This window comes from Hibiscus syriacus, unplaced genomic scaffold (assembly GCF_006381635.1).
Source record: "Hibiscus syriacus cultivar Baekdansim isolate YM2019G1 unplaced genomic scaffold, ASM638163v2 tig00012104_pilon, whole genome shotgun sequence".
NCBI classification, from domain to species: Eukaryota; Viridiplantae; Streptophyta; class Magnoliopsida; order Malvales; family Malvaceae; genus Hibiscus; species Hibiscus syriacus.
The window spans coordinates 140562-167006 of NW_024062265.1; the positions used below are offsets into that span (position 1 = coordinate 140562).

The window sequence follows — 26445 nt, forward strand, 5'->3', positions numbered from 1 at the left end:
CCTTTAATCGTAAAAATCACACTTCCCTTCATCCACATCTCACCATCTTAAACATAGAAAGTGAAGATTTTTATGCCAAATGAAAGAGAATTTCATTTAGATTATTTTATCCTTAATAATCTAACTTAAAATCTTAATGAAAATGGACCAAAAATTAAAAAGAAAACTCTCTTACCTTGGCTATAGAACTCACGGATGAAAGAAGAAGAAGAAACTGAAATTTTCTTCAATTTACTTGAAATTATCCTTTTATTAATAAAACTTTAAATTCATTTAATCTACTTTACCATTTTGCCATTAATAAAACTTAATAATTTCATCCATGTCACTCCTTGACATCATTACTTACATCAATAAAATATCTCAATTCTAATTTTACACTTCTATCCTTGAAATTTTCAAAACTTACAATTTTGTCACTAAATTTCTTCAATTTGGCTAAATAGAGAAAATTATATCCAAAATTCATTGATCCACAATAATTTTCAATGTTCTAAAATATTGAAATAATATTTCCAACATATATTTAGCATCCTTCAAATTTTTGTAAAATTCCGGGTAATCCGATTATCCAATTCTATACCAAACTTGATCGCTTTATAGCTTTTAACAAAAATCTCATACTGAAAAACTGATTATCACGAAAGTTTTTATTTTAGGCCAAACTTTTCATTTACTGCCTAAAATATATATAATCTTTAAAAATTATATTTTTGGTTCCTAAACTTTTACAAAGTTCATACTTTAACCCCTAAACTTTTAAAACTTACATTTTAGTCACTAGCTAAAATTTGGGATACTACAAAGGATATTTAACATACCCAGTTTTTTGTGAAGCTTCAATCAGGTTCTTTTTTTTTTTTTTTATCTTTTTGTTTTTCGAATTCATGGTCTTTGGTAGGCTGTAATAACTGTTAACTTGGTTGATTTCGTATCGCATTGTTGTCTTTGTTAATTAATCGATTTTTATATGTTTTGTTTTAATTGATTTTGTGTGTGTTTAGTTATAGAATGGATGGGATTCAGATTACCAACATATCAGGATCTGAATATGTATAGTCTAAGTAAAAAAAATACTTTTTTTATTAATGAATGACCATTCAAAAGTTACAATCAGGGATTTAAATTGCGGTTGTGTTTATTGCAATTGCACACATAACGAGTGCTATTACTGTGATTACACGTAGGGATGGGCATGGATCGGGTTTTTGGTCCACCCGACCCGACCCGAGAACAAGGGAACCTCCACCCGAGACACGACCCGACCAGACCAAAACTAGGTTTCACCCGACCCGAACCCGACCCGATATATAACTTAGAAACCTGACCCGAAATAAAAAAATTTTTTTATTAAAAAAACAGTGACTTAATTGGAAAAAATTATATATAGAGGGGTATTATTGTAATTATTCCTAAATATATAAGGTAAAATTATATATTTTTTCGGGTCGGGTCGGGTTGGGTATTTTTCACCCTAAACTCAAACACGACCCAACCCGAATATCACACTTAAAAAAAAACCTGACCCGATCCCGATTTTTTTTTATAAAAAAATCTTACCCGATCGGGTCGGGTTCGGGTCCCATGTCCATCCCTAATTACACGCATCGTAGTAATGCAATAATGGTTCCGGACAGCACTGAGCCCACTATTAACGGGCGCTATTGTGGTAACGGACCATTATTTAAATCCCTGGGCACAATGTACGTAAATTTAACAAACATTTGTTGAATATTGTTTGTTATCTATTCATCAACCTCACTTTGTAATCATGCAAGGAGGAAGGAAGTTTTGAGTTTGTTTATCCTATGTTTTATTGTGATTGCAAGTATGCTAATATTATAGAATCATATAATTTAAGCAAGATTTTAACCCAAGTTTTCTTTTCTTTTTTTCCCTTTTAATTAGTGATTAATGGGAGAAGATGGAAGCCCCACCTTTACTGTGGATGATGCCCTTTTGCACATGGGGTTCGGAAAGTTCCAAGTTCTTGTGCTTGCTTATGCTGGAATGGGTTGGATTTAAGAAGCTATGGAAATGATGCTTCTCTCGTTAATAGGCCCTGCAGTTAAAGCTTTATGGGACCTTACTTCCCATCAAGAGAGCCTAATAACCAGCGTCGTTCTCGTCGGAAAGCTTATCGGAGAATACTCATGGGGTGTAGTCTCTGATAAACATGGAAGAAGGTGGGAACTTCCTGATTTTCCTGATCTTACATTCTATAAAATATGATTGAATGAAGCTTATAGTGTTCGATTTCTCACTGATTTTCCTGGTTCGGGAAATATGATCGTTAGTCATTCGAATATAGACTCCATGGCTAGAGTTTTAGCAGTGGAACATAGAAGAATTGAAATGGAAACAAAAGTGATTCTTGGTTTACTTCTGTCCTTCAGGAAAGGGTTCCTCATCACTGCAGTAGTTACTTCTGGAGCTGGCTTTTTGAGCGCATTGTCTCCGAATTATATTTCATTGATCATTTTCCGTTGTTTGGTCGGTCTCAGTTTGGGAGGCGGCCGGTTCTTAACGTTAAAATCTTAACGTTAAATTTTGAAGAAAAAAAAAATGAAATTTTAGGTATTAAAACGGATAAAAACGGATAGTTTAGATACTAAACGCGTTAAATTTTTAACGGTAAGACACTACAATGAAGTAAAAACAAAATATTATGTATACTTTTGAAAAAAATAAAAATTTATACCAAAACGGATCAAAATTGATAATTTAATTACTAAATGTATAGTTTACCCTTTCTTTTAATTAACGATTTAGAATAATAATTTTGTATATAAATGTAATTTATGATCTATTCATTGGGTATTAAATATCAATACGCTTAGCATTGTTGTTATTTTTCAAAAAAATAAATCTTAATACACTTAAATACAAATATTTTAAGGATTGACGATTATGAATAATCTAACCATTATAATTTTTAGTAATCATATAATTTTTATATAATTTTAAAATCAGTGATAAATAAAAAAAATTGAGGGTAAACACATATTAACAATATATTTTTTTATAAGCGGACAAACACAATTAAAATTTTAGGATATTTATAAATAATAAAATTAATTTAAAAATAAAATTTTAAATTTAGAGTAGACAAGTGTACAACAAATTCGTCATCGCTCAAAACATATACATTTAACTATTTATATATAATCACACAAATCAACTTATCTTGGTGATTAAAGATATAGTTATTGTTCGTAGACGTCCCAGTTCGAACATCAACGTCTACAGATATACTTGTGCATTCATTGACAAATAATTTATAATATTTACCACGTATGTTATCTTTTAATCAACTCAGTTTAATAAAAAATTTATTTATGAAATGTTTTCTATCCTACATTCAAAACCCATGACAGGAAGGCCCAATAGTTTCTCAAAATCAAGTGTTGGGTCCAAATATTATTGCTCAATGTCAAAAAAGAAAGAGTCCAAATGTTTTCAATCTATACATAAAAGGACCATAAGGATAATTATGTAAATTGATGGTTGAAAAGTTTTATTTAAAAATAAATAGTTAGATATTTTCAATCTAGTCAAAACTCGAAACTCGTGATCGACGTAGATAGAACAATGAAATTCGACGGTTCAATTATTTAGATATCAATTGTTGAAAAAACTTATTTAATACGTAAAATTCATTTAGTTTTACATTAATATAAGAGAACGCGTTCAAGTACACACATATATAAAAGTAATTAAGTCAATAATGTGTTTCACTATTAAAAAGTATCGATTTCCTACAATGTCTCTTCTGATACATTTTAAGTTTTTATACCGAACCCTAATTCAAAACTTTTGACTTCATTCTTATCTCGAACAACTTGACCCATAAATCGATCTATACGTGATGGGACTTCTTTACTCTCTTCCTCCTCCTCTTCCTCCGTTCCTCGTATAAATTATATGATTTAATTATGTATTATGAACTTTTAAATTTTGTATTTTTTAAAGTAATTTTTAGGGTAAAATACACAAATGGTCCTTTGACTTTGGGGTATTGCTTTATTTAGTCTTCTGACTATTAAAAGTTACAAAATGGTCCTAACTGTAAGATGTTGCTTTATTGAGTCCCAAAAAATTAAAAGTTACAAAACGGTCACTTGACTATTTATTGTGATCCAATCTCATCATTTTCCTTTAAAAATTGATGATGATTTGAGTTGGACATCAACCTGATGACTGTGATATAATAAAATATGATATCAAAATCTTAAACAACTATTATATCCCGATTAGCATTTTAACGTCCAGCTCAAATAATCAAATAATTGTGTAACTTTTAATGGTTAAGGGACTCAATAAAACAACATCCTATAGTCAGATGACCATTTGTATAGTTTATATTTTTTTAATAATATAATTTAAAAAACATAAATATAAATTAAATACACAAAACTCAAACTACATTTTGTATTATCTAAAAAATCAAGTACCTAAATTTAGGGATACACTTTAATAAACATCCCTATTGAGGACCAATCTAAATTAAAAAATATAATAATAATAGTGAATGTACGTAATAAGAGATTGAGAAGTTAGAAAGATTACAAGTTCAATAAATGTAGGAGAATAGATTTACTTGCCGTATTTAAAGATCAAACGCGTAATTATTAGATTCACTCATTAAATATCTTCTTATAAATATTCTTTTAAATTTTTAGGGTAAACTACGCATTTAATATATAAACTATCAGTTCTGATCCGTTTTAGTATCTAAACTTTTATAAAAAATTCAAAATTTAACGTTAAATTTTGAACGGGATACTAAAATGAAACAAAAACTATACTTTAGGTATGATTTTAAAAAAATGGAAGTTTAGGTACTAAAATGGGCCAAAACTGTTAATTTAGGTACTAAATACGTAATTTACCCAATTTTATAAAATAAGTGGAAATCGACGTCAAAAAGATAATTAAGATCGGACATCTTAATCTTGATTTAAAAAAACATCTTACATGGTTATCTTATCTCATATCTGTGTTGATGTTCTGTGACGTGTGAACAAAATGTATTCCTTTAATAGGTTAAAAATATGGTAAATTACACAATAGGTCACTCTATTATTATATTGAGTCATCATATTTCATAAAGTCAAAATCAAGTCATTTGATTAATCGATTGTGACAATAAGGTCATTGCATTATTAAACCTCGGATGGGCATTAACTTCTTATCTGTATTTTAATCACTCAAATTACGAGTAAGCTTATATTTTAGTCTCTCAACTTTCCGTTGTGAGTCGATCTTTTAGATCTTATTTTCTAAATTCTTACATGGTGTTTCAAGATCAGTCGTCCATTGTCTTTTTTTCTCTTCTTAGACAAATGCTCTTCGATGCTTTAATACTTTATATATATATATATATATATATATATATATATATATATATGGCATATAGACATGATTGCTACAATCAATTAATAGAATAATTCGGTTATGATTTTTTTGAAACATAATGGTTCAATCATAAAACTATTAATAACTTAGTGACCTCGTGGTGTAATTTATCCAACAATTTTTGTGAAAATAATAATTTATATGCAAATTTTTATCCTTTTATATAATAAAAAAAAACAAATCTTATCCTTTTTCTGTCGATAAATGCATGAAATGACAATTTCCAAACGAGCATATCCCTTAAGCAACCTCAATCATGTCAAGATCAATGATTAACCTCTAAGAAGTAGAATTTCGGACGCATTGTTTGTAAATTTTTCATATAATATTTATTAAATTAAATAAATGAGTATAAACAAATTTTTTATGTTATTAATAAACAAACGAATATGAACACTCTTAAAAATAAATACGTGAATATAACATAATTATGTTCGTTCAAACTCACTTCGTTTACAACCTTATCAATGATAAAAATCTCATAAAAAATGTTCATGAATCGAATTCGAACCGATAATTACTTTGAGTTGATCTAAAACTTATTTTTTTCCCTTTAAAATATAGTAAAAATTTATATTTATACTTATTTATATTTATATTTATAATAATTTGAATTGAATCGAGGAGACCTCCTTTTATAGGGGTGTTCAATCGGCCAGTTTTCATTAATCTATTTTTTTTCTCTTTAACCTCTAACTGAATTGAATTTTTTTCAAAAATAATTAATCGAACTGAACAAAGTTCGATTGATTGATCGGTTAATAGAAATGTATAAATAATATATATTAAATATTAAATATTTTATATTTTCAGCTAATTTGATTAAATTGGTCAGTTACTTCGGTTAAAAAAGAAGTTTAAACACTCTAATATATATTAGATTTTTAATAATTTCGGTTAATTCAGTTAATCGACTAATTTCGAACAGGATTAATTGATAACTGAAGTTTGAAAAAATCATTAACCATTAACCGACCATACTTAAAATTAACAGACCAATTAATCCAAAAAAAACTTCAATTCGATTGGTAACATCAGTTTTAACCGAACTTTGAACATCCATACTCATTCACATATCATGTTAGTCAACATCAACATATTATTTTCTTTATTAATCTGGGGTAAGTATAAGATAATATCTATTCAAATATAACTCTTAAACATTTAACATTGAACACTCACATCCCTAATATTCCTGGTGCTCGAACCCGAAAACTTACTATAATTCTTTTACCATAAAAGTCGTTTAGTTTGTTTAACTTCCATGTTAGCGTACACGCCAAGGACACTTTCCACATTCATTAGCTAGCGTGATTGGATGTTATACTCATCATAGTTAATGCTAATTAATTAGGATTTTATTAACGGAAATATAATCAACGGAGATCATAATAGATTAAAACAATAAGTAACATTTACCGTTATTCAATAATAGTTAAATATTTTAGGGTAAAATATGCAGATGCTCCCCCGACTATAGAATATTATTTTATTGAATCATCTAATTATTAAAAATTACAAAATGATCCTTGAACTATAAGATGTTACTTTTTTTGAGTCCCTCAACTATTAAAAGTTACAAAATGATCTTCTCACTATTTATTATGTTCCAAACACATCCTTTTTTTGTTAATTTCGGTTTGAGCTGGATGTTAACTTGCTAATTGGGATATCAGAGGCATAATTAGGAATTTATTTTAACGGGGTTAAAATATTTTTATTTTCTATAAACACAATTTTTAATTAAGGAGGGTCAGATAATTTTTCTTTATTTATTTTTTCAAATATATATATATATATATATTTAATATTAATTAATACTTAAAAATAATAATTGATGGGGTCAAGGAGAGCCTTGGCCCCCACGAAGTTTTGCCTTGTGGGATATGATAGTCGTTTGCGATTATGAGATCAGATTATATTATACATCAGTCAGTAGGTTAATGTCTAACTCAATCGCCGTCATTTTTTAACGAAAAAAGTACGAGTTTAGAACACAATGAATAGTCAGGTGACTATTTTGTAACTTTTAATAGTCAGAGGACTTAATAAGTAACGTATTATAGTTGGAGGATCATTTTATAACTCTTAATATTCGGAGGACTCTATAAAATAATACTCTATAGTCGGGAGACTATTTATGTACTTTACCCATATTTTATAGATGGAAAAAAATAGTATAAAAATAAAATTTCGCAAAACGAGACACTAAATACAGACCAAAAATGAAAGTTATGTACTAAATGCGTTGTTTACCCTAAACATATTGGTGATGGAACAATTTAACCATTTTTTTGGTTAAGTGATAAAATACGTATACCGGTGACTAACTAAAAGGTCAATTCTATTGAAAAAAAAGTAGGACCCAACACAGAGCACAGATAATTGCATGTTTGAAAGTAAATCTTTAATGTCCCGAACCAACGACGGATCTAAAAATATTTTTTTAAGAAAATATATGTATATTAATACTACCAAATTTTTATATAGAACGGACATAAATAAAATTTTAAGTGGGAAAAATCAATAAAATCAATAAGTAATTAAAAAAATCGAACTTCATGGTGGTCACGTACCTACCTGTAAACAATGTACATCCGCCATTGTCGCCCACAAATTCCGATTCTCTTATAAATTACACCCCTAGAACCCACCTCTTTCTTCATCATTTCAATTTCACTCTCAATCTTCGTGAGTTCATATCTGCTCATTTGGATTTCGGGGTTTCGTTGTTTCCCATGTTGTCTTCCTGTACTAAACCCTTCATGTTTTGTTGCAGCTGCAGACATGGCCGGAAAGGGTTTCACTGTCGATCTGAGTAAACCCCTTGTGTTTCAGGTACTTCTAATGCCTTCTCGATTCTGGGGTTCATGTAAACTTGAGTTTGTGTCTTAAAGTTCGAGTATTTAAGAATGTAGAAAATTAAATTAAAAAATATCCAAATTTTCAGAGTTGAATTATTATTTTTATCCCGTTTTGATATCTTAATTTTCATCCGTTTCATAATCATATCTCGTCGTTAAAAGCTTAGAGAAATTGTTGCAACATGACATTTTATGAGTAAATTACATCATTAATCACTCAATTATATTCTTACTTCCATTTTGGTCATTGAAGTTTAATTTTTTATTTTAATTATTTGACTTTCAAATTACTCCTAATCTAGTCATTTTAACTTTTAAATTTCACTTTTTATTTTAATTATATATTAATAAAATAATAATAATAAAATTTTATGTTACAAAAATTAGTAATAAAATAAATCAGAGTAACTAAAGTATGAGCAATTTAAAAGTTGAGTAGTTAAATTGAAAAATTTTAAACTTTAGTGACCAAAATATGACCAAAATAGGAGCGAGAATATAACCAAGGGAAGAATGATGTAATTTACCTATAAAAGTCATGTGCAATGTTTCCATCAAGTTTTTAACAACGAGGTACCAAAATGAAATAAAAAGTAAACGATATAATTTTGAAACAAATGAAAGTTTAAGTACCAAAATATGATAAAAATAATAGTATGTGTTTTAAAGTTCGAGTTTTTGTGAACAGAAAAAATTGAATTGAAAAAGCTAAACTTGTAGTTTTCACTTTATATAAACTCGAAATTCGTGATTTAAAATTTGAGTTTTTGTGAACGGAGAAAACTGAATCGGAAAAGCTTCGGGTTTTCGGAGCTAACATCTTGATTACGGCAGGTTGGTCACCTAGGGGAAGATTATCAAGAGTGGGTTCACACGCCTATTCTGACCAAGGAAAGTCCTCGGTTTTTCGAGAGTGATTTCTTAGAGGTATTTCAAAAATATCCGTTCAAAATATTTAATACGGATTAGATCGAATTTTAATTAATTTAGATCGAATCGTACCGAGTTTAATACTTCTTTCCTGTTGTTCAACCATGAAACAGATGATAACTCGGACACTGTGGTGGGTAGTGCCGGTCATATGGGTACCGGTTGGATTATATTTCATCACAATGTCTTACACCATGGGTCATACACTTCCCCTTGTGGTCATACTGGCTGCTGTTGGGGCCTTTGTATGGACATTTCTCGAGTATTGTTTTCATCGTTTCCTTTTTCACATCGACACCACGAGTTATTGGTAAAACTCGAATCGTTTTGTAGAATTCGTATTAATTCGTTCTCGTAACATTCAAAGTCAATTCGAATCAAATCGTAAATCTCTGATTTATTGACGAATTTGTGTGAAGGGCAAACACCTTTCACTATCTCATACATGGCTGCCATCACAAGCACCCTCTGGATGGCCTAAGGCTTGTGATTCCACCTGCAGAAGCTGCTATACTAGCCCTAATGGTATGTATGTCCTTTCCTTTATTTTTCGTTTTCTAGGGACGAAGTCAGAAATCATGTTAAGAGATCAGAATTTAATGTTGATTTTTTATGTGTTCATCAGTTTTGGAATCTATACGGGATTTTATTCACTCTCTCGATAAGACCCGTAATGTTCGGAGGTGGATTGATCGGATATGTTATGTATGATATGATGCATTACTATGTGCACCATGGCCAGCCCACCAAGCAAAGTCTTAAAAGCCTTAAGGTAAGACCAATTTGCATGTGAACGATACATACTGATCAATATATTCGATATCGATCAGACACCGAGGATCATGTTCCGAGTACTTTGAGATCATGTTTATGACGAGAGAACATATGTGCTGAGTGCAGAAATATCACTTGAACCATCACTTTAGGATCCAAAACAAGGGCTTTGGGATAACGACGGCGTTATGGGACAGAGTTTTTGGGACCTTACCCCCGACGAAAGCAGCAGAGAAGAGCGGATAGTACTTGGCCAAGCAGCCTATTAATGTCATCTTATGTTCCCGAAGGCATTAAATAATTGGGTAAACTATGCATTCAGTGTCTAATCTATCAGTTTTGGTCCGTTTAGATACTAAAACAAATTAAAACGGGTAGTTTATGTACTGCATGCATAATTTACCCTAAATAATTTTATGTCCGTATTAGGTTGTTCAGGATGTAATGCGATAGGGTACACATACGTAAATTTGATCCACTTGTTTTAAATTCCATGTCATATTCAGAGTTAAAATATTTTACAGTTTAGGTACCTATTTAGAATTCAAGTAATAGATTGAGGATCTTGTGCAATTAAACCATCCAAAAAATTCAAGATTAATGATAATTCATTTTCTTTTTCATTTTTTTATATAGTCAATCAAAGATTTAAAGCGATAGAAAATGACAGTAACATCAAATATCTATAAATACAATAAATAAAAGTAATTAGATTAAAAAATAGGAGATAAATATTAAAAGGGTAAAGTACACAAATGGTCCCTCGACTATAGAATATTGTTTTATTAAGTCCATTGAGTATTAAAAGTTATAAAATGATCATGTGACTATATAGTGTTACTTTGTTAAGTCCCTTGACTATTAAGAGTTACAAAATGATCACCTCGACTATTTATTATGTTCAAAACCAATCCTTTTCGATTAAAAAAATTGACGGTATTTTGAGTTGAACGTTAACTTGTTAATTGTGATATGATAAAATATGATCCCAAAATCTCAAACGATCTCAGTCATCATGGTAATGTTCATCTTAGAAAACTACCACATTTTTAAAGGAAAGTGACGAGTGTGAAACATAATGAATAGTCAGGTGACCATTTTGTATCTTTCAATAGTCGAATGACTTAACAAAGCAACATTCTATAATCGGAGGACCATGTTGTAACTTTTAATAGTTGAGAGACTTAATAAAGTGGTACTCTATAGTCAAAGGACCATTTGTATATTTTACCCATATTAAAGTTATGCACAAGCTTTACTCTCATGCATTGTGATACATAAATTTTGACTTTTCGTAATTATAAATATGAAATTTTGATACGATTCAATTTTTTTTAAAAGAGTTTTTGAATGATTTTATTAATCGAATGCGTACAAGTCAGGACAATCGATATAAGCCTTGTTAAAAAACCTCCGTAATCTTAAATGGAGGAAAAAGAATGCGCCATATCGATGTCGGAATCATCGATGTTTTAACTAAAACCAACACCAAGACAACAACGAATATAAAATCCAACAGCCCTTGGGAACTTACCATACAATCCCAACTGCAGCAGGAAGTAGACCACAACTTTCAACCAAATGCCCACTTAAACATGAAGGGGTAATGCACTGCCATTGCTCATTCTCACTAAGTAATCTAAATCTGCTGCAAACCACAAAGCAAACTCTCTACAACTCATGCAATCCGCGTAGTGCACATAACAGGAAACACGTGCTTTAGTATTGAACACCAATACAATTCTGAACATCAAACGTTCAGACTCTACTAATCCAAAGCACGATTGCAACATGTTGATGAGCACATCCCAAACACGAGCACTGCACAATCAACAAGCAGAGATCACATCACCAGGGAAACAGCTCAGAAGGACAGGTTTTTCCAAAAGGTCAGCCATAACTATAACACCACCAGAAAACCCCATCTCCATTATTCTCTGCGCACAGAACAATCAAAAGCAATTCTCGCAACCGCCGGCAGTCCATACATACACATTTCAACGAACCATCCGCTCCTAAGCTGTTCTGTAGTGATATTCAGCGAGATAATGGAGGACTGGCAGCATCTATACCGTACACTTACACAAAGATAAAGCCCAATAACTATCCTCAAGCTTTCATCCATAAGAATGGATTGCCGCCTCGTGCTCCTTTTTGAGCCAACTGGTGTGCTCCAGAATTAGTTTCGCTATGCACAAAACATACCTTCCACTTATGGTTCGTACAGATCTTATTGCATTTGTCTACTAGGTCTGCAAACGGCATTGGTACAGGTTTCGGCTCCTCAATCCATTTCACACCGTCAAGCAGTCTGATTCTATTCTCAGAATGTTATCCTCCATCCATCTTGATGAACTGAATAATTGGCATGCTTCTAGTATAGCGGATAATCCCGCCTCAATAGGGTCTGACTGGCCGATAAATCTTGAAAATTGAATAAGAGTCTAACCATTGTGGTTCCGAAGAATACCTCCAATTCCGGCTTCACCCACATAGCCTTGCACTGCTGCGTCAACATTGAATTTTAATTTTCCTTGTTCTGGGGCAGACCAGGAGCCTATAGCTGGTCTAGCCGATTGCCTTGATTGCATTGATGTTACCGTGGGGCATCTGATGAAATCATTAACAGAAGGCACCACTTTTGGCCACTTGCTTTTCGCCCATGTACCAATTCGCAGCAACGCCAAGTCAAAAATGCTCTCAACATTGCAGATTTTGTTATTAAAAGTTACCTCATTACGCATTAACCAAATGGTCCAGACAATACCAAAAATGCAAGCTTCCACATAGGTTTAAGCGATGAGTTTGATGGAAAATGCTCCCACAAAGTTAACAAGTTTCTCAAAGTCCCCAGGACAACAAGGTTTGTATTCCAAGTGTAAAACCACTCCTGCCAAATTTTCCAAGACACCTCACAATGACACAGAAGATGATCAACCGTTTCTTCTGATTTTTCACACAATGCACACCTACCCAAGTCTTGACTGATCACTCCCCGCTTCAACAGTTCTTGTCGAACCAGAATGCGGTGTTGAACCGCTCTCCACACGAAAAACTCCACGTTTGGTGGAGCTAACCCCGCCCAGACAAGCTTCCGGTTTATAAGTGCCCGAGGAACTCCCCACCCATTTTAGGCAGTCCTGGCTTGCAGTATTACTTGCGCCGAGGTTGATGGTATCTATAAAGTTGCACCATTGGTCGATTTCCCAATCAAACAGTTTCCTTCGAAGTTTAATAATCTTGCCTTTATAACACGTTTTCGTATACCTTTATGACACATTTCTTATGCTTTTTTCAGCCTTTAGGTTGTTATTTTTGTTTATCTTTTTTTCTCAGGGTTGAATTTGACATCGCAAGAACTAATTAAGATGGATCTTATTTGTTATCATGTTGATCTTCCTTGCTTTGGACAATCAAATTTGATTTGGATACGCAATTTGCGTTAATGAATAGTTTTCTCACGTCGCTCGATTATGATTTTCGGTTTTTCGATGGCCTTTTAATAACTTGACCCATTTTGTGGTTCATTTGTTAATGATGTCAAATACGTTTGTAACTACATTTTATTAAAGTTTAATTGGTACAATTTTTAATATTTTCCTTGTATGGTCCCTGTGTTAATAATTATAGGAAAATTTTCTTATTACGTGTCTTAATTTACGATTGTGATTGTAAACATTTATTATAATTTGAATATTTTTCTTTTTAAAATAAAACTAACTGTTTCTACCTTTTCAAAAAAAAATTAACCCTTAATATTTTAGTATTCTACTAATTTAATCCATACTAACCTATTTTCATTCTCTTTCATCATCATCCTTCAACAATCAACCTTTACACCAATTTAACCCCTCAATATTTCTTCAAGAAATTTAACCCTCTTTTCGGAAAGAGATCAATTCACCAAATTTTAGAAATGAAAGGACTTAAGAGTAATTTTCGCAAAAATAAATATTTCACCACCAAGTGTTAAAAAAGAAAGGAGATTTGAGGTGGCAGTGCATTGTCAAACTTGTTAGATACAACAACTATTGATTAATTGGTACTCCACTGTCTGCCTTCATTGTGGACTTTTTTAAATTCCTTTCTAAGTAATAAACAAATAGTAAAAATAAGCCCCCAAAGATTTGCAAAATGACAAAACAATGTCATTTCAGTTTAGAAGTGGATGGAAGAAATTTCAAGCTTTATTTGTGATCAAAATGCATACAATTTAAAATAAAACTGATAATACTTGAATAAGAAAATATTTAATCTCAAATTCATATGTTATATTTAGATATTGGATTTCTCAAATTTGAGATATCGAGACACTTCTTTTAATTAATGAATTAATTTTGGTTGTATTTTTCATTTCAAGACTTTATTTTGATTAATCTGGACTGATATGGTATTAGTGGCTGAGTTTCTCAACGGAAATATTTACGTACACAAAAATTCGAACTCAAGAAGGTCTTGAGCGATATCAAACTGCTTATCACTTGAACCAATTTCGTTGATTAATTTAATTTATTTATAATATCTTAATTTAAAATTTTAACTTTATTTTAAAAATAATATCTTTCTATTATATTATTTAATTATTAATTAAAATTAAATATCTTAACAAAAACGTGGAAGCATGTAATGTAATATCCCAAAATTTTGGTTAGTGACTAAAATGTAAAATTTGAAAGATTGGTGATCAAAGTAGAAAATTAGGAAAATTTTAGGGGCATAAGTGGTGATTTTCTCAAAAAAGAATTTTTATTCGATAAATGAATAATTTACTCTTAATAGTGGAGTTTATTGAAATCAGATTCTTGATCTGGAAATGTAACTAGGGGATTTTTTGGTAAATTTTACATTTAGTGCCTAAACTATCAATTTTGATCTGTTTTAGTATTTGAACTTTCAATATTTTCAAAACTATACTTACAATTTAGTTTTTGTTTCATTTTAGTACCACATGTTCAAAATTTAACGTTAAGTTTTGAAAAAAAATGAAAGTTTGGTACTAAAATGGATCAAAATTGATAGTTTAGGTACTAAACATAATAAGTTTTTAACGGCAGGGTACTAAAATGAAATAAAAACTAAACATTAGGTATGATTTTAAAAATATTGAAAGTTTAAGTACTAAAATGAATTAAATTGATAGTTTAGGTACTAAATGCATAGTTTATCCTTTCTTTTTAAAAAATGAATAGGTAGAGGGAACATAGTCCCACCATAATCGTTTCGGCCTTTATTTTACGTGCCACCTTATTCCCTATTCATAGCACCATCATTGGTTCTTACTATTTAAATATTTTTTTAGTCTAGTCACTAGGTTTTTTAGGTTAAACTACAAGTTCAGTACTCCAACTATTACTTTTGTTCTATTTTGGTGACTCAATTTTTTTTTTAAATCATACTTAACGTTATATTTGATAATCCATTGTTAAAAATTAACAGTGATACTGACTTGTTACCATAAGATAATGCAACATTATCAAAAAGTTAAAAAATATAACATCAATAATTCTGTTTACTTTTTAACTATGACTATGAGTGACCAGAATGAAACTAAAATATAACGCTAATTATGCTTTTAAAAAAATAGTTGAGTGACCAAAATGAAACAAAATTGGTAGTTGAGATACTAAATGTATAGTTTACCCCTTTATTTTAAAATTTTTTAACAATAGTACTATATATTAATATGACTTACGAAATCTTGGTTTGATGGTATGAAGAAATTCAGGGAAATTATAGGTTAAGAATGGTTTATTTTAAAAACAGATGTTTAAGTTATATAATGCATTTTATTTAAACATCTAAAGTATTTTTTTATCAACATAGATATTTTAAAAATAATTATTTATTATTTGATATATTTATAAAACTATTATTATATATATGTATGAAAATTTTCCATTCATATTGTATATATTTCCCCAAAATCTAATTTAATTTTGTAATTAGAAATGATCAAACTATAATAGAGGAATTAAATCCACCAAAGTACATAGTACAAGGACCTTCTACTGAGTTTAACCAATATGTTATAACGTATAAAACTAAAAGTCTACACCTCGATACACAGACACCTTTAATCCAAAAGTCTGAACTTTGGTTTGGATTCATCGGTTTACCAGTTGGCACCTGTCACGGAGACAAGGAGAAAATTCCGCCTTTTTTCACAATTTTTTCATTTTTAATTTCTAAAAGAATATTTATTTTTATTTTTATTCTGTTACTCTTCTTCTTCTGCTCTTAATATTCAAACGTACGCGTATGATCGGCTGCTGCTCTTTCCTTCCCCCCCTGTTTCGCTTTCACGTTGTCACTCAGCGTGGGTGGGTTTTCCTCTTCTTTCTAATTAAGCTACCCTTTGCTTTATTTTTGTTTTGTTAAAGAAAATTTCTTGCATTGTACTTTTGCATGTATTATATATGATTTATTAGATCCTTTTGTTCATGCCAGTTCAACCCATCTCTCTATTTTAAGGTGAAATTCTTTGTTTTGCTTTGAATTCTTTTACTCTTTGTTGAGAACGATCATATTTCGTTGATGGGTGTTCTTCTTCTGTTTTCGTGGATGATTTGGGTTTCTAACTTGGTTTTCCTATCTGGGTTGGTTTCTGATTAGTAAAAGACTAAAAATAAAATGATTGATTATCAAATTCTTTGCTTTTATTTGGATTCATGTTTATTGTTTTTGACTTGAATTCTTGTGCTTGAACAGGCCTGGGTTTTCTTATTCTGCTTTTAATCTAAAAAAAGTTCTTTTCGCATTTCATTCATCGGTAGTTCTTGTTGTTTTGTAAATTCAATGGCGGAGGGCCCATAATTATTGAAATTTGTTTTACCTTTTATGGATCTTTTAATATTTCAGAAATGTATTTATATTTATTGTTTTGGCTTTAGTTTTTGCAGCAGTTTTGCCAGAACAGCATTTCCTAGTAAGGGCGTTTGGTTGATAATTGGAATTGAGACATAAATTCAGGTTGTTGCCAGCGTAAGACAAGTCCTAAGAAGCTGCTTTTCCAGATGCTAAATTTTGCCAGAGGAAGAAGCCAGCAAAGGTCTACCAGATCTATGCCTTTTGCTGGTAACATTTTCTCTCTTCTTCAATTATAACCCAAATTTTCTTCTTTTTAGTTTTATGATTTATACCCTTTTTCTTACTGCTTCTGTTGTTGTTGTGGTTGTTAATGCCATTGTCATGGGACTTAATCCTTCCATCTTGGTTTAGCTAAGTTTACATTTTTGAAAAAGAAGGGGAGAAAGAGAAAGGAACTTCGTTTCATTCTCTCTCTACCTTTTATTTTCGAAATCTTAGTAACATTTTGTTGCTGAATCTAGAAAAAAAATATGTATTTTGTCATGTTTGCGATTTCACACATGCTTAAGTTGTTTGCAATTTGGGGCTTGACTCAGTTGCATTAATGTATTCATAATGATTTAAAAGTGGGAAAGAAGTTCTCTGAATTGACAATTATTGTTCGTGTTTTGCATGTAGGTGTGGATCATCATGATCCCAAAAGGAAGAGCAATTTTGTAGGAAAATCCTTATGGCTGCAGCACTTACAGCCTTCTGCATTATCTTGCTCAAGCAGTCCCCTGCATTTGGTACTCCAAGTCAGGTACCTTCTCAATTTTATCTCTATTTTCCCCACTTCCCTCTATTTTTGCAATGCCAAGTTTAAAATGCACGAGAACGGTTGATAATGGTGCCAGTTATTTGTTCTCTGTAGAATATCGGTTAGAGAAAAGATTGTTCCGAATGTTTGGCATGCATATATTTGATTAGCTTTGATAGTTAAAGAGCAACAAGCAATTATTTTTACTATTGCTATTGTTTTTTATTTTGGATAGTGTGTATGTATCATGCATGGATATATTTCTGGGGCTCCAACGGCAGTTATAGGACCTTTGCATATGGTTAATATCATCATCTGTTGATTCTGTAGCAATGGCTGTTTTTAGTTATATGCTTTTTCAACTTCTGACGCTTCTTTCTTCAATTTCTTGATTCTCGTCTTTCCAGTTCTCCAAACACGAAGAAGGCGTAACTCATGTTCTTGTAACTGGTGGTGCTGGCTATATTGGTTCACATGCTGCTTTACGACTTCTGAGGGAGTCATACCGTGTAACTATTGTGGTATGTTTTTAGTTCAGGATACGCATCTATCTTTTTCTGTAATCATTCACAGCTTGTGCATAATTGGTCTGGGTTTTAAAGGAAGAATTTACCACTTTTGTAGGACAATCTTTCACGTGGAAACATAGGTGCCGTCAAGGTTCTGCAAGACTTATTTCCAGAACCTGGAAGGCTTCAATTCATTTATGCTGATCTTGGCGATGCAAAAGCTGTATCCTTTTAGTGAAATTTGTCATGAATATTCTTCTTCTTTTGAAAAAATAATGATCACTTTAAGGCTTTGAAATATGGATGTGGTGTATTATTTCCTTGATTCTATATTTAAGGTAAATAAAATATTTTCAGAAAATGCATTGGATGCTGTAATGCACTTTGCTGCTGTGGCATATGTTGGGGAGAGTACAATGGATCCTCTCAAGTAAGTCTCCTTTATGATTTATGATTGGCATGGACCGCATGGTTAATATAGGTCAGATGAGCTGTGAAATAGTAGGTTGCTCATTTTGATGTTTAAAACTAAGCGAAATTTGATAATTCGACAAGAGCTGATTTAGTTGAAGAGCTTCACTGTGTGCTGTCATGCCTCAAATTGAGTGTAGGGAAGCGTGGACCCTTTTTTTGTTACAGTGCAGTAATGCCATCCTACAAGGTCAACTCATTTTAATTGCTTATTTAAGTTTTGTAGCTGCACTTGCCACAGCTTGATGGACTTGTTCTACCGAGTAATACTTGATTGCATCCAGACATCTATGTAGAAAGCTTTTAGAGTTGTTTACTTTCCTTTCTTTCTCTAACCGAACGGTTTGAAATGATAAGAAATTGACCTTGGAATGGAAGGTTTGCTCATTGTGTCTTTTCTAGACGCTTTCTTCTAATCAACCGTTGCTATTCAACCACAGCCTCCGCATCTGCTTTCCTGCAACCTACTGGCACTGCCACTGATATCGTCATCTACATATCCTCTTACTATTTTCATTAACTAAAAGATCTCAATGTTTTAAAACATGTGTTTTCGGGAAAAAGCATCAGAATCTATTATAAATTTTCTTTTAAGGATTTGGGGAGAATTGAATCCATCATAATCAATTAAAACTGACTTCTAGAGCTGCGGTTGTGAAATGTTATTGCCCGATTGATTACTTGGTATTATTTGAAACTTCTCTATCTGTGCTATTTAAACTAAAATGTTCGCTATGGTATGTTTGGCCTTGATTTGCAGATATTATCACAACATTACTTCAAATACCTTGGTGGTGTTAGAGGCAATGGCTGCTCATGGTGTTAAGACTCTTATATATTCTAGTACATGTGCCACGTATGGGGAGCCCGAAAAGATGCCGATCACTGAAGTAACCCCACAGGTTGGTTTTATGCTGAGCTATCTTTTTCTAAGTTTTTGTTTGAGTCCAATAAATTAAAGGGTCTTCATTTATTAACTCATTATCTAGACATTTACGGCTATAATACAAGATAACTAACGTTTGTTTCGCACCAACTCAGGTTCCTATCAATCCATATGGAAAAGCTAAGAAGATGGCAGAGGATATTATCCTGGATTTCTCCAAGAATTCAGACATGGCAGTTATGATCCTAAGGTTTGTAAATTTGTTTGTAAAAGTGAGCTTTCGTAATTCATGCTAGCTTTTCTTGACATGGTTTTCGTACTTATTCCTTTGTTTCTTTCTCCGAAAATGCATAACTTTTGGAACTTAACAATATAAAGAATCTTCCACATCTTCAACGCTGCATGTATAAGACATGTACACGGAAGGCTTAGGCTGCATATATAAGTATTTGTGACGCCGGCAATCTGTAGTTCAAGATTGTTGGTAAAATAAAGCTTAGAATGTCGCTTATTCTGATCATACAAGTACTTTTTGATAGTCCAACAATTTTCATTGGTTGGTAGTTCACATAATTTTTTGGTGACCATCTTTCAGGTACTGCAATGTGATCGGTTCGGATCCTGATGGACGATTGGGAGAGGCTCCCAAACCTGAGTTGCGTGAGCATGGACGAATTTCAGGCGCTTGTTTTGATGCTTCTCGTGGTATCATTCCGGGTCTGAAGGTATTCGATTTCTTTTACCACTTTATGTTTCTCATCTTTAGTGATTTCTTTGTATTTCTAGCTGAACTTGGGGTTGATAAGCAAACAACTAGTTATTTGCTGCGTCTTATACACAGTATATAACTATAAAGATCATAGAATGCAACTGATATCAGTATATAACTAATAGATATTTTCAAAACTAAATAACGACGATGGTTCGACAGCTGCCGGGGAAATTTCGATGAACATTTTTAACATTACTTTTGATCTTTTACTTGAAACATGTTTGTTGTGAATGACGATTTCGTAAATGCTGATACTTTGTGTACCAAGTTTGTTTTATACCTCGGTGGAATTTATTGTATTCTTATGTTAAATTTCTGATCTTGCTAATCCGGTTTGTCTTTCGTGTAGGTCAAGGGAACAGACTATAATACACATGATGGCACTTGCATACGAGATTATATCGATGTTACCGACTTGGTCGATGCTCATGTTAAAGCTCTCCAAAAGGCAAAGCCCCGAAACGTAGGAATCTACAATGTCGGCACCGGGAGAGGTAGATCGGTGAAGGAGTTCGTAGAGGCCTGCAAGAAAGCAACAGGTGTGAAGATAAAAGTCGACTATCTTCCCCGTCGACCTGGAGATTACGCAGAAGTATTCAGCGACCCAACTAAGATCTACCGTGAGCTGAACTGGACCGCTCAGCATACTAATCTCGAGGAGAGTTTAAAGACCGCATGGAGATGGCAAAAGGCGCATCGTGACGGATATGGAGCCTCGTAGGTGTTACGGCATCCTCATTGGATCACCAACATTTTACAGGAAACGGCTAGCACAGAGAGACCTCGGATGGTCCCCGACAGCAGCCGTGTTTCTTCTATTATATCGATCACATAGAAGAGGGGAGGGAAATTTTTCGATGTCGAAAAATATTTTTCCGTTGCTGTTCTACATTATTTGGACAGTTGATCATATATGTACTTGAAGTGATAGTGGTAGTTGAATAACATTGATGGTCAGGCTTAGGTATTGCTCTTAGTGATTCTTTTTGCTTCATTTCCTTCAATAAGGCTGCCTTTGTGCCTACTTAGAATTGACCAGCCATGATGGGAGCTTCCAAACATTTGAAATTTAGTGGAAGAAAATGCGAAAATAAATAATAAATAAATAAAAGAGCTTTATGTACTAAATTTATATTATCTTAAATTTTTTATATCTACGGTAAATTACGCGTTTAGTGTCTAAATTATTAGTTTTGGTTTGTTTTAGTTTTAGTACCTAAACTTCTATTTTTTTTAAATCATACTTAAAGTTTAGTTTTTTTTCTTTTCATTTTAGTAGTCTTGTTCAAAATTTAATGTTAAGTTTTGAAAAAAAATAAAAGTTTAGGTACTAAGATGAATCAAAATTGATAGTCCGAGTATTAAATGCGGTTAAGTTTTTAACATTTGGGGTGTAAAAATAAAACAAAATAAACATTAAGTATGATTTTGAAAAAAATTTAAAGTTAGATACTAAAACGGACCAAAATTAATAGTTTATGTACTAAATGCGTAGTTTACCCTTATATCTATCTCAGAAAAAGTCTAATTATGTTTCACTCCATGTATTCTTAGGGTTTTAAAGATTCAATCCCACTGTTCCAATAATTTGTATAATTCAAAAACTAAAATCTAATGAATAATTATGTTAACTAATTTCTGTCGAAGTTAAACATGATTTATCAATTAATTTGACTTTTCAATAATATAATTGAATATGCATTATTTAAATTAAAAAAATCAGTTGATAATATTATTAATTCTAAGAAATTGGGTAAATTATGCATATAGACTTAAACTATCAGTTTTGGTCCATATTACTAACTAAATTTTAAATGTTTTCAAAACCATACCTAAAGTTTAATTTTGTTTCATTTTAGTACCCATTCAAAATTTAACATTAACTTTTGAAAAAAAACTGAAAGCTTAGGTATTAAAAAGGATCAAAATTGATAGTTTATGTATTAAACACGTTAAGTTTTTAACGACGGGTACTAAAATTAAACAAAAACTAAATTTTAGAAATGATTTTAAAAAAATTAAAACAAAAAAAGTGCATAGTTTATATACTAAATGTATAGTTTACCATAAGAAATGCATAGTCAATACGAAACGCATCCGGACATGCAAGGGAGATAGGGGTTAGCACTTACTAGTTTCTTAGTCCCCAAACATGAACATTTTCCCCCTTCAATCTCTTGACAAATTTTGAAATTATAAATTAGTCCCATTGAGGGGAATATTTTGACTTCTTTGGGATTAGGGATGGCAACGGATCGGGTTAGGGGTCCACCCGACTCGACTCGATTTTCTTTGCATTATTTTTGTTCATGAGTTTATGTTCATCATATGTTGAAAATTGCACTAGTGGGTGTAAATTTGAGCTAAAAAGAGACTTCTTTTCCCCCGGGAAATCCGAATCTGTTGCCGGAATTTGTAAATTATTTATTTTGAGTCACATAGCTACTATTTGTAACTTTTCTAATTTTCCATTGAATACTGATTCTTCAATGCTGGTTTGTGTAGGTAATTATTGTCAGATATTCTTTGTTGTTAAAAGAGATGCCATGCCTGCTACAAGGAAGGTTTGGTTTACATTTTTCTTCTTGCGGATTTCTACTTCTTTTTTGGTTTGTTTCAAAAATTTTAGTAGTCAGTACATTGTGATTCTGTTGGATTTTTGAAACAAGTACATATATGTGTGTGTACATATATACGTGTGTGTGTGTGTGTTAAAGATATGGTAAATTTTCTTATTGGATTCCTTGTTTACCAGCGTTCTGATTGCAGTCACATTGGTCATGCATTCAATAAGTTGTTGAAGCAAATTGAGCATCCAGTTGATTTTGAACTGCCAGATTGGTTTAATAAGTCGAAACCTACACCGTACACCTTTATAAGGCGCAGTACCCTTTTCACATAAGTTCATGGCTGTTCTTCCTCCACAACTCATGGTTATCATTGAATGGCCCTTTTCATGCCCTATGACCTTTATCTTGTGCTTTCCATTTTGTTTTCTAAGAGATTTGACTTTCCTTCGATCTTATTTGTCTATATATTATTATTTTGTTGGTTTAACAACTTTAAGACATATATCTCACAAAGAGGATTAAAAGGCGCCTGGATGATGATCCTCTGTTCTTGCACTTCATCATCCGGCTCTTCTGTGTGTGGCAGAGATTGCCACTGTGGGTAAGATTTGTCTTGGTTGATCAGAATTCATTATTAAACTACGTTATAAGTGATTGTTTTTGGATTTGTTGAAGTGGATTTCATCTTGAGCCTTGAATGGTATGTCGTAGTGGGATTAGAACCCCACATCAGCTCAGCTGTTATAAGATGCTTTTATCTTTACTTATATACTTTTCTTTTACATTATACCATGTGGGAGGTTTGATTAACCCGGCTTTTTGGATCTGTAGTGTGTTAAGTCCGGGGAAATTTCTGCTTACGTTCTATCAGCTTGGTATAAGCTAGGGTTGTTACAGTGTCTGTTGTCACGGTTGCGGGAACCTTTTGCAGCAATTAGATGGGTGTTGGTCTGTTAGTGAGTTTTTTTTGGTGATAACATCAACGGGATAAGTGTTTGAACTTTGGAAGTATACAGTTCTAATAAACTACCTTACTCGGACCCGTGTTTGACACTTGTGCTCGACACATTTCCCAACATGGGATTTGGGGGCAAAATACGTGGAAAAACATAGAACCAATTGAAGATAACCTATGTTGGATGCTATCTGAAATGACCATCCAGCTCAGTTGGTAGAGTACAAGGTTCTTAACTTTGAGGTCGTGGGAACGTGTCTCATGGAGGGCATTTCATAATTTGGAGGTCTCCTACGGAAGTTGCTCTCAACTTAGTGTTGGGGGCAGCCTACTATCCTACCTCCCCTTATCCCATTACATATGGGAACAAGGGACTATGTTGGATGCTATCTATGTCCAACGTTCACACTAGTTCGAGTAACATAGCTTATAAATATTTAGTATGATGTAGACAACTCTTTTTTTTTTATTTTTTTAGTGTTGTGGACATCAGCCTAATCTACTGTATCAGCAAAGAATCGAGAGTTACTTTGAATGAACAACAAAAAGAAGAAAAAAATTCCAGCCACTTTTGTTGAAATCAATACTGTTTTAGAACTTGATGTCATTTTTTTTCTAGATACCTTCACAAACCAAATAGATTATTTTTTTGGGCGAAGGCGTAACATGAGATTTGGTAATGTGCCATACTCATGCATTTATTATGATTTATCTTCTTACACTGCAGAAGTGGTATGGAGTTGCGTATTTAATTCTATTTCTACACGCAGGATGTTACTGTCTAGTTGTTCTTCTGGCTGCAGCTGTGGTAGTTCATGCCTCACTAAACCCTTCCAATGCCGACCAACCAAGAAATTGAAATTGATTCAGGTACAGTGGTGATTTTCTTTATTATCATCTTGATTCAATCTGTGATTTTCTTATATATTTTGTTGGAAAGCGGTCACTCTCAATTGTCTTTTGTTATTTGTACTCTTTGAAATGTGAAGTTAAACGGGGTAACACTTGTAGACCGAGAAATGTCGGGCAGGCATTGTGGCAGATGAAGATATTAAGCATGGAGAGTTTGTAATAGAATATGTCGGGGAAGGTACATAACTCTTGTCACTGTAGTTATCGATGACAAAACATGTGAGGAGAGGCTTTGGAAGATGAAGCACCGTGGAGAAACCAATTTCTACTTGTGTGAAATCAATCGTGATATGGTAATTGATGCCATGTGCAAGGGGAACAAATCCCGATATATAAACCATAGTTTCTGCCCCAATACTGAGATGCAGAAATGGTTCTCTACCTATCCATATCAGTAGACTTGCATTGATTTTAAGTGATATGCTAATCTCAACGCCTCTTTGTTTTATTTTTTTTACCTTTGACAGGATAATTGATGGTGAAACAAGGATTGGGATATTTGCATTGCGAGATATAAAAAAGGGCGAGCCTTTGACATATGTTTATCAGTATGAGTTCTTGCCTGACACTCTACGTGTGAAAAGAAAATATTTTTGTGGCATTTCATTTACTGATAGTGATATCTGAAGTTTGAAATCAATCCTTTTTCACATGAAATGCTGAAACCACTGGTGTTGGTTCCTTTGAAACCTTTAGTCTTAGTACAATCTAACAAATTTAGCAGGTTTGTTCGATTTGGTGCAGATCAAGATTGTCACTGTGGTGCAGCTGACTGCAGGCGAAAACTGGGCGTCAAACCCAGCAAGCCGAAGATGTCATCAGACGCTGCTTCATTAGAGCTAGTTGCGAGCCAAGTCGCAGTGTCCTCTCCGACATTGAAAGCTGTGCTACATGGAAAAGATTTGTATAAGAGGCCATTTGACACTATCAATAATACAATATGCGTTTCAAATTCAAACATGCCTTCTCTAGTTACTTTGTGGTTCTGGTTTAATTTCCATCATTATCGATTTGGTTATCGTATCTGACTGAAAATTTCCAGTTACTTCAGGATTATTAAAAGATTTGACAAGTATTTAAGAAAGCACACGGTAAGAACGCCTTCTTTTCGTTTTTCCTTTTTTTGTTCTAGTATCGCCGATGATACACGAATCAAGTGCTTTTATGTGGTTGCAGGTTATGTTTGAAAATGGTGGCGTTGAATTTCTTGATCTGTCGAAAGAGGATTGGGAGTTTATCACTTTGTAAGGTCAATCATAGGTGAGTACAGTTCGGAAATGATATAAACATGAATTGAGATCAAATTTAAAGTTGTAGTAGAAGCATAAAATAAACCACAGTGTAGGATCTATTCCAGAAAGATGGTGTGAAGAAGGTATTAAGTCGGGGACGTTTATGCCTGGAATTGCTCGTCTCGCAGGTTCACCGTAGTCGAAGAAGAAACACGAGTTGAAAGGCCGATAGGCCGAGAAAATGACATACTTGGGTTGGCATTGTTATTAGAGCAATGCCCTAATGCTGTTTCTTATTTTTGATGTGTACCATGTTGTATAAGGCCGTTAAGGGAAGTTGTGTTGTGCACTGTTTATGTCAATAAAACAACTTAAGAAGCCATTATGTGTTACTAATGAGCCGATTTGGCGGACATTAATATGTTTATGAATTGATTTTGTTCGTTTAATTCAGTTCAAAATTTGAGAAACATTAGAAGAAACAAAGGTCATTTAGGGTCATGGTTTGACAACCATTTTCGTATCTCGATGTTTAATACTGAAAAA

The 26445-nt window shown here is 32.5% G+C and overlaps 2 protein-coding genes and 2 pseudogenes across 2 annotated transcripts; all 4 read left to right on the plus strand.

Annotated features, from left to right (window-relative positions):
• Positions 1-1823: 1823 nt before the first annotated feature.
• On the plus strand, positions 1824-2541 carry LOC120205049 (organic cation/carnitine transporter 7-like). The gene is made up of 2 exons (XM_039204995.1): positions 1824-2186; positions 2397-2541. Exons 1-2 carry the CDS (start codon positions 2032-2034, stop codon positions 2539-2541), a joined length of 300 nt encoding a protein of 99 aa, XP_039060926.1. The 5' UTR covers positions 1824-2031.
• A 5524-nt stretch (positions 2542-8065) lies between these two features.
• LOC120205089 (dihydroceramide fatty acyl 2-hydroxylase FAH1-like) lies at positions 8066-10519 on the plus strand. Its single transcript, XM_039205027.1, has 7 exons — positions 8066-8109; positions 8198-8256; positions 9117-9209; positions 9326-9522; positions 9632-9737; positions 9838-9984; positions 10113-10519. Exons 2-7 carry the CDS (start codon positions 8206-8208, stop codon positions 10230-10232), a joined length of 714 nt encoding a protein of 237 aa, XP_039060958.1. The 5' UTR covers positions 8066-8109; positions 8198-8205; the 3' UTR covers positions 10233-10519.
• Positions 10520-16790: 6271 nt separating this feature from the next.
• LOC120205087 lies at positions 16791-21213 on the plus strand (annotated as a pseudogene).
• Positions 21214-22539: 1326 nt separating this feature from the next.
• Positions 22540-26307, plus strand: LOC120205050 (annotated as a pseudogene).
• The last annotated feature ends 138 nt before the right edge of the window (positions 26308-26445 follow it).

Coding starts and splice junctions, on each gene's coding strand:
- LOC120205049 (XM_039204995.1), top strand. CDS start 2,032: ATGGAAATGATGCTTCTCTCGTTAATAGGCCCTGCAGTTAAAGCTTTA. Junction 2,187..2,396: donor TCTGATAAACATGGAAGAAG/GTGGGAACTTCC, acceptor TCTGTCCTTCAG/GAAAGGGTTCCTCATCACTG.
- LOC120205089 (XM_039205027.1), top strand. CDS start 8,206: ATGGCCGGAAAGGGTTTCACTGTCGATCTGAGTAAACCCCTTGTGTTT. Junction 8,257..9,116: donor GTAAACCCCTTGTGTTTCAG/GTACTTCTAATG, acceptor TGATTACGGCAG/GTTGGTCACCTAGGGGAAGA. Junction 9,985..10,112: donor AAAGTCTTAAAAGCCTTAAG/GTAAGACCAATT, acceptor TGCTGAGTGCAG/AAATATCACTTGAACCATCA.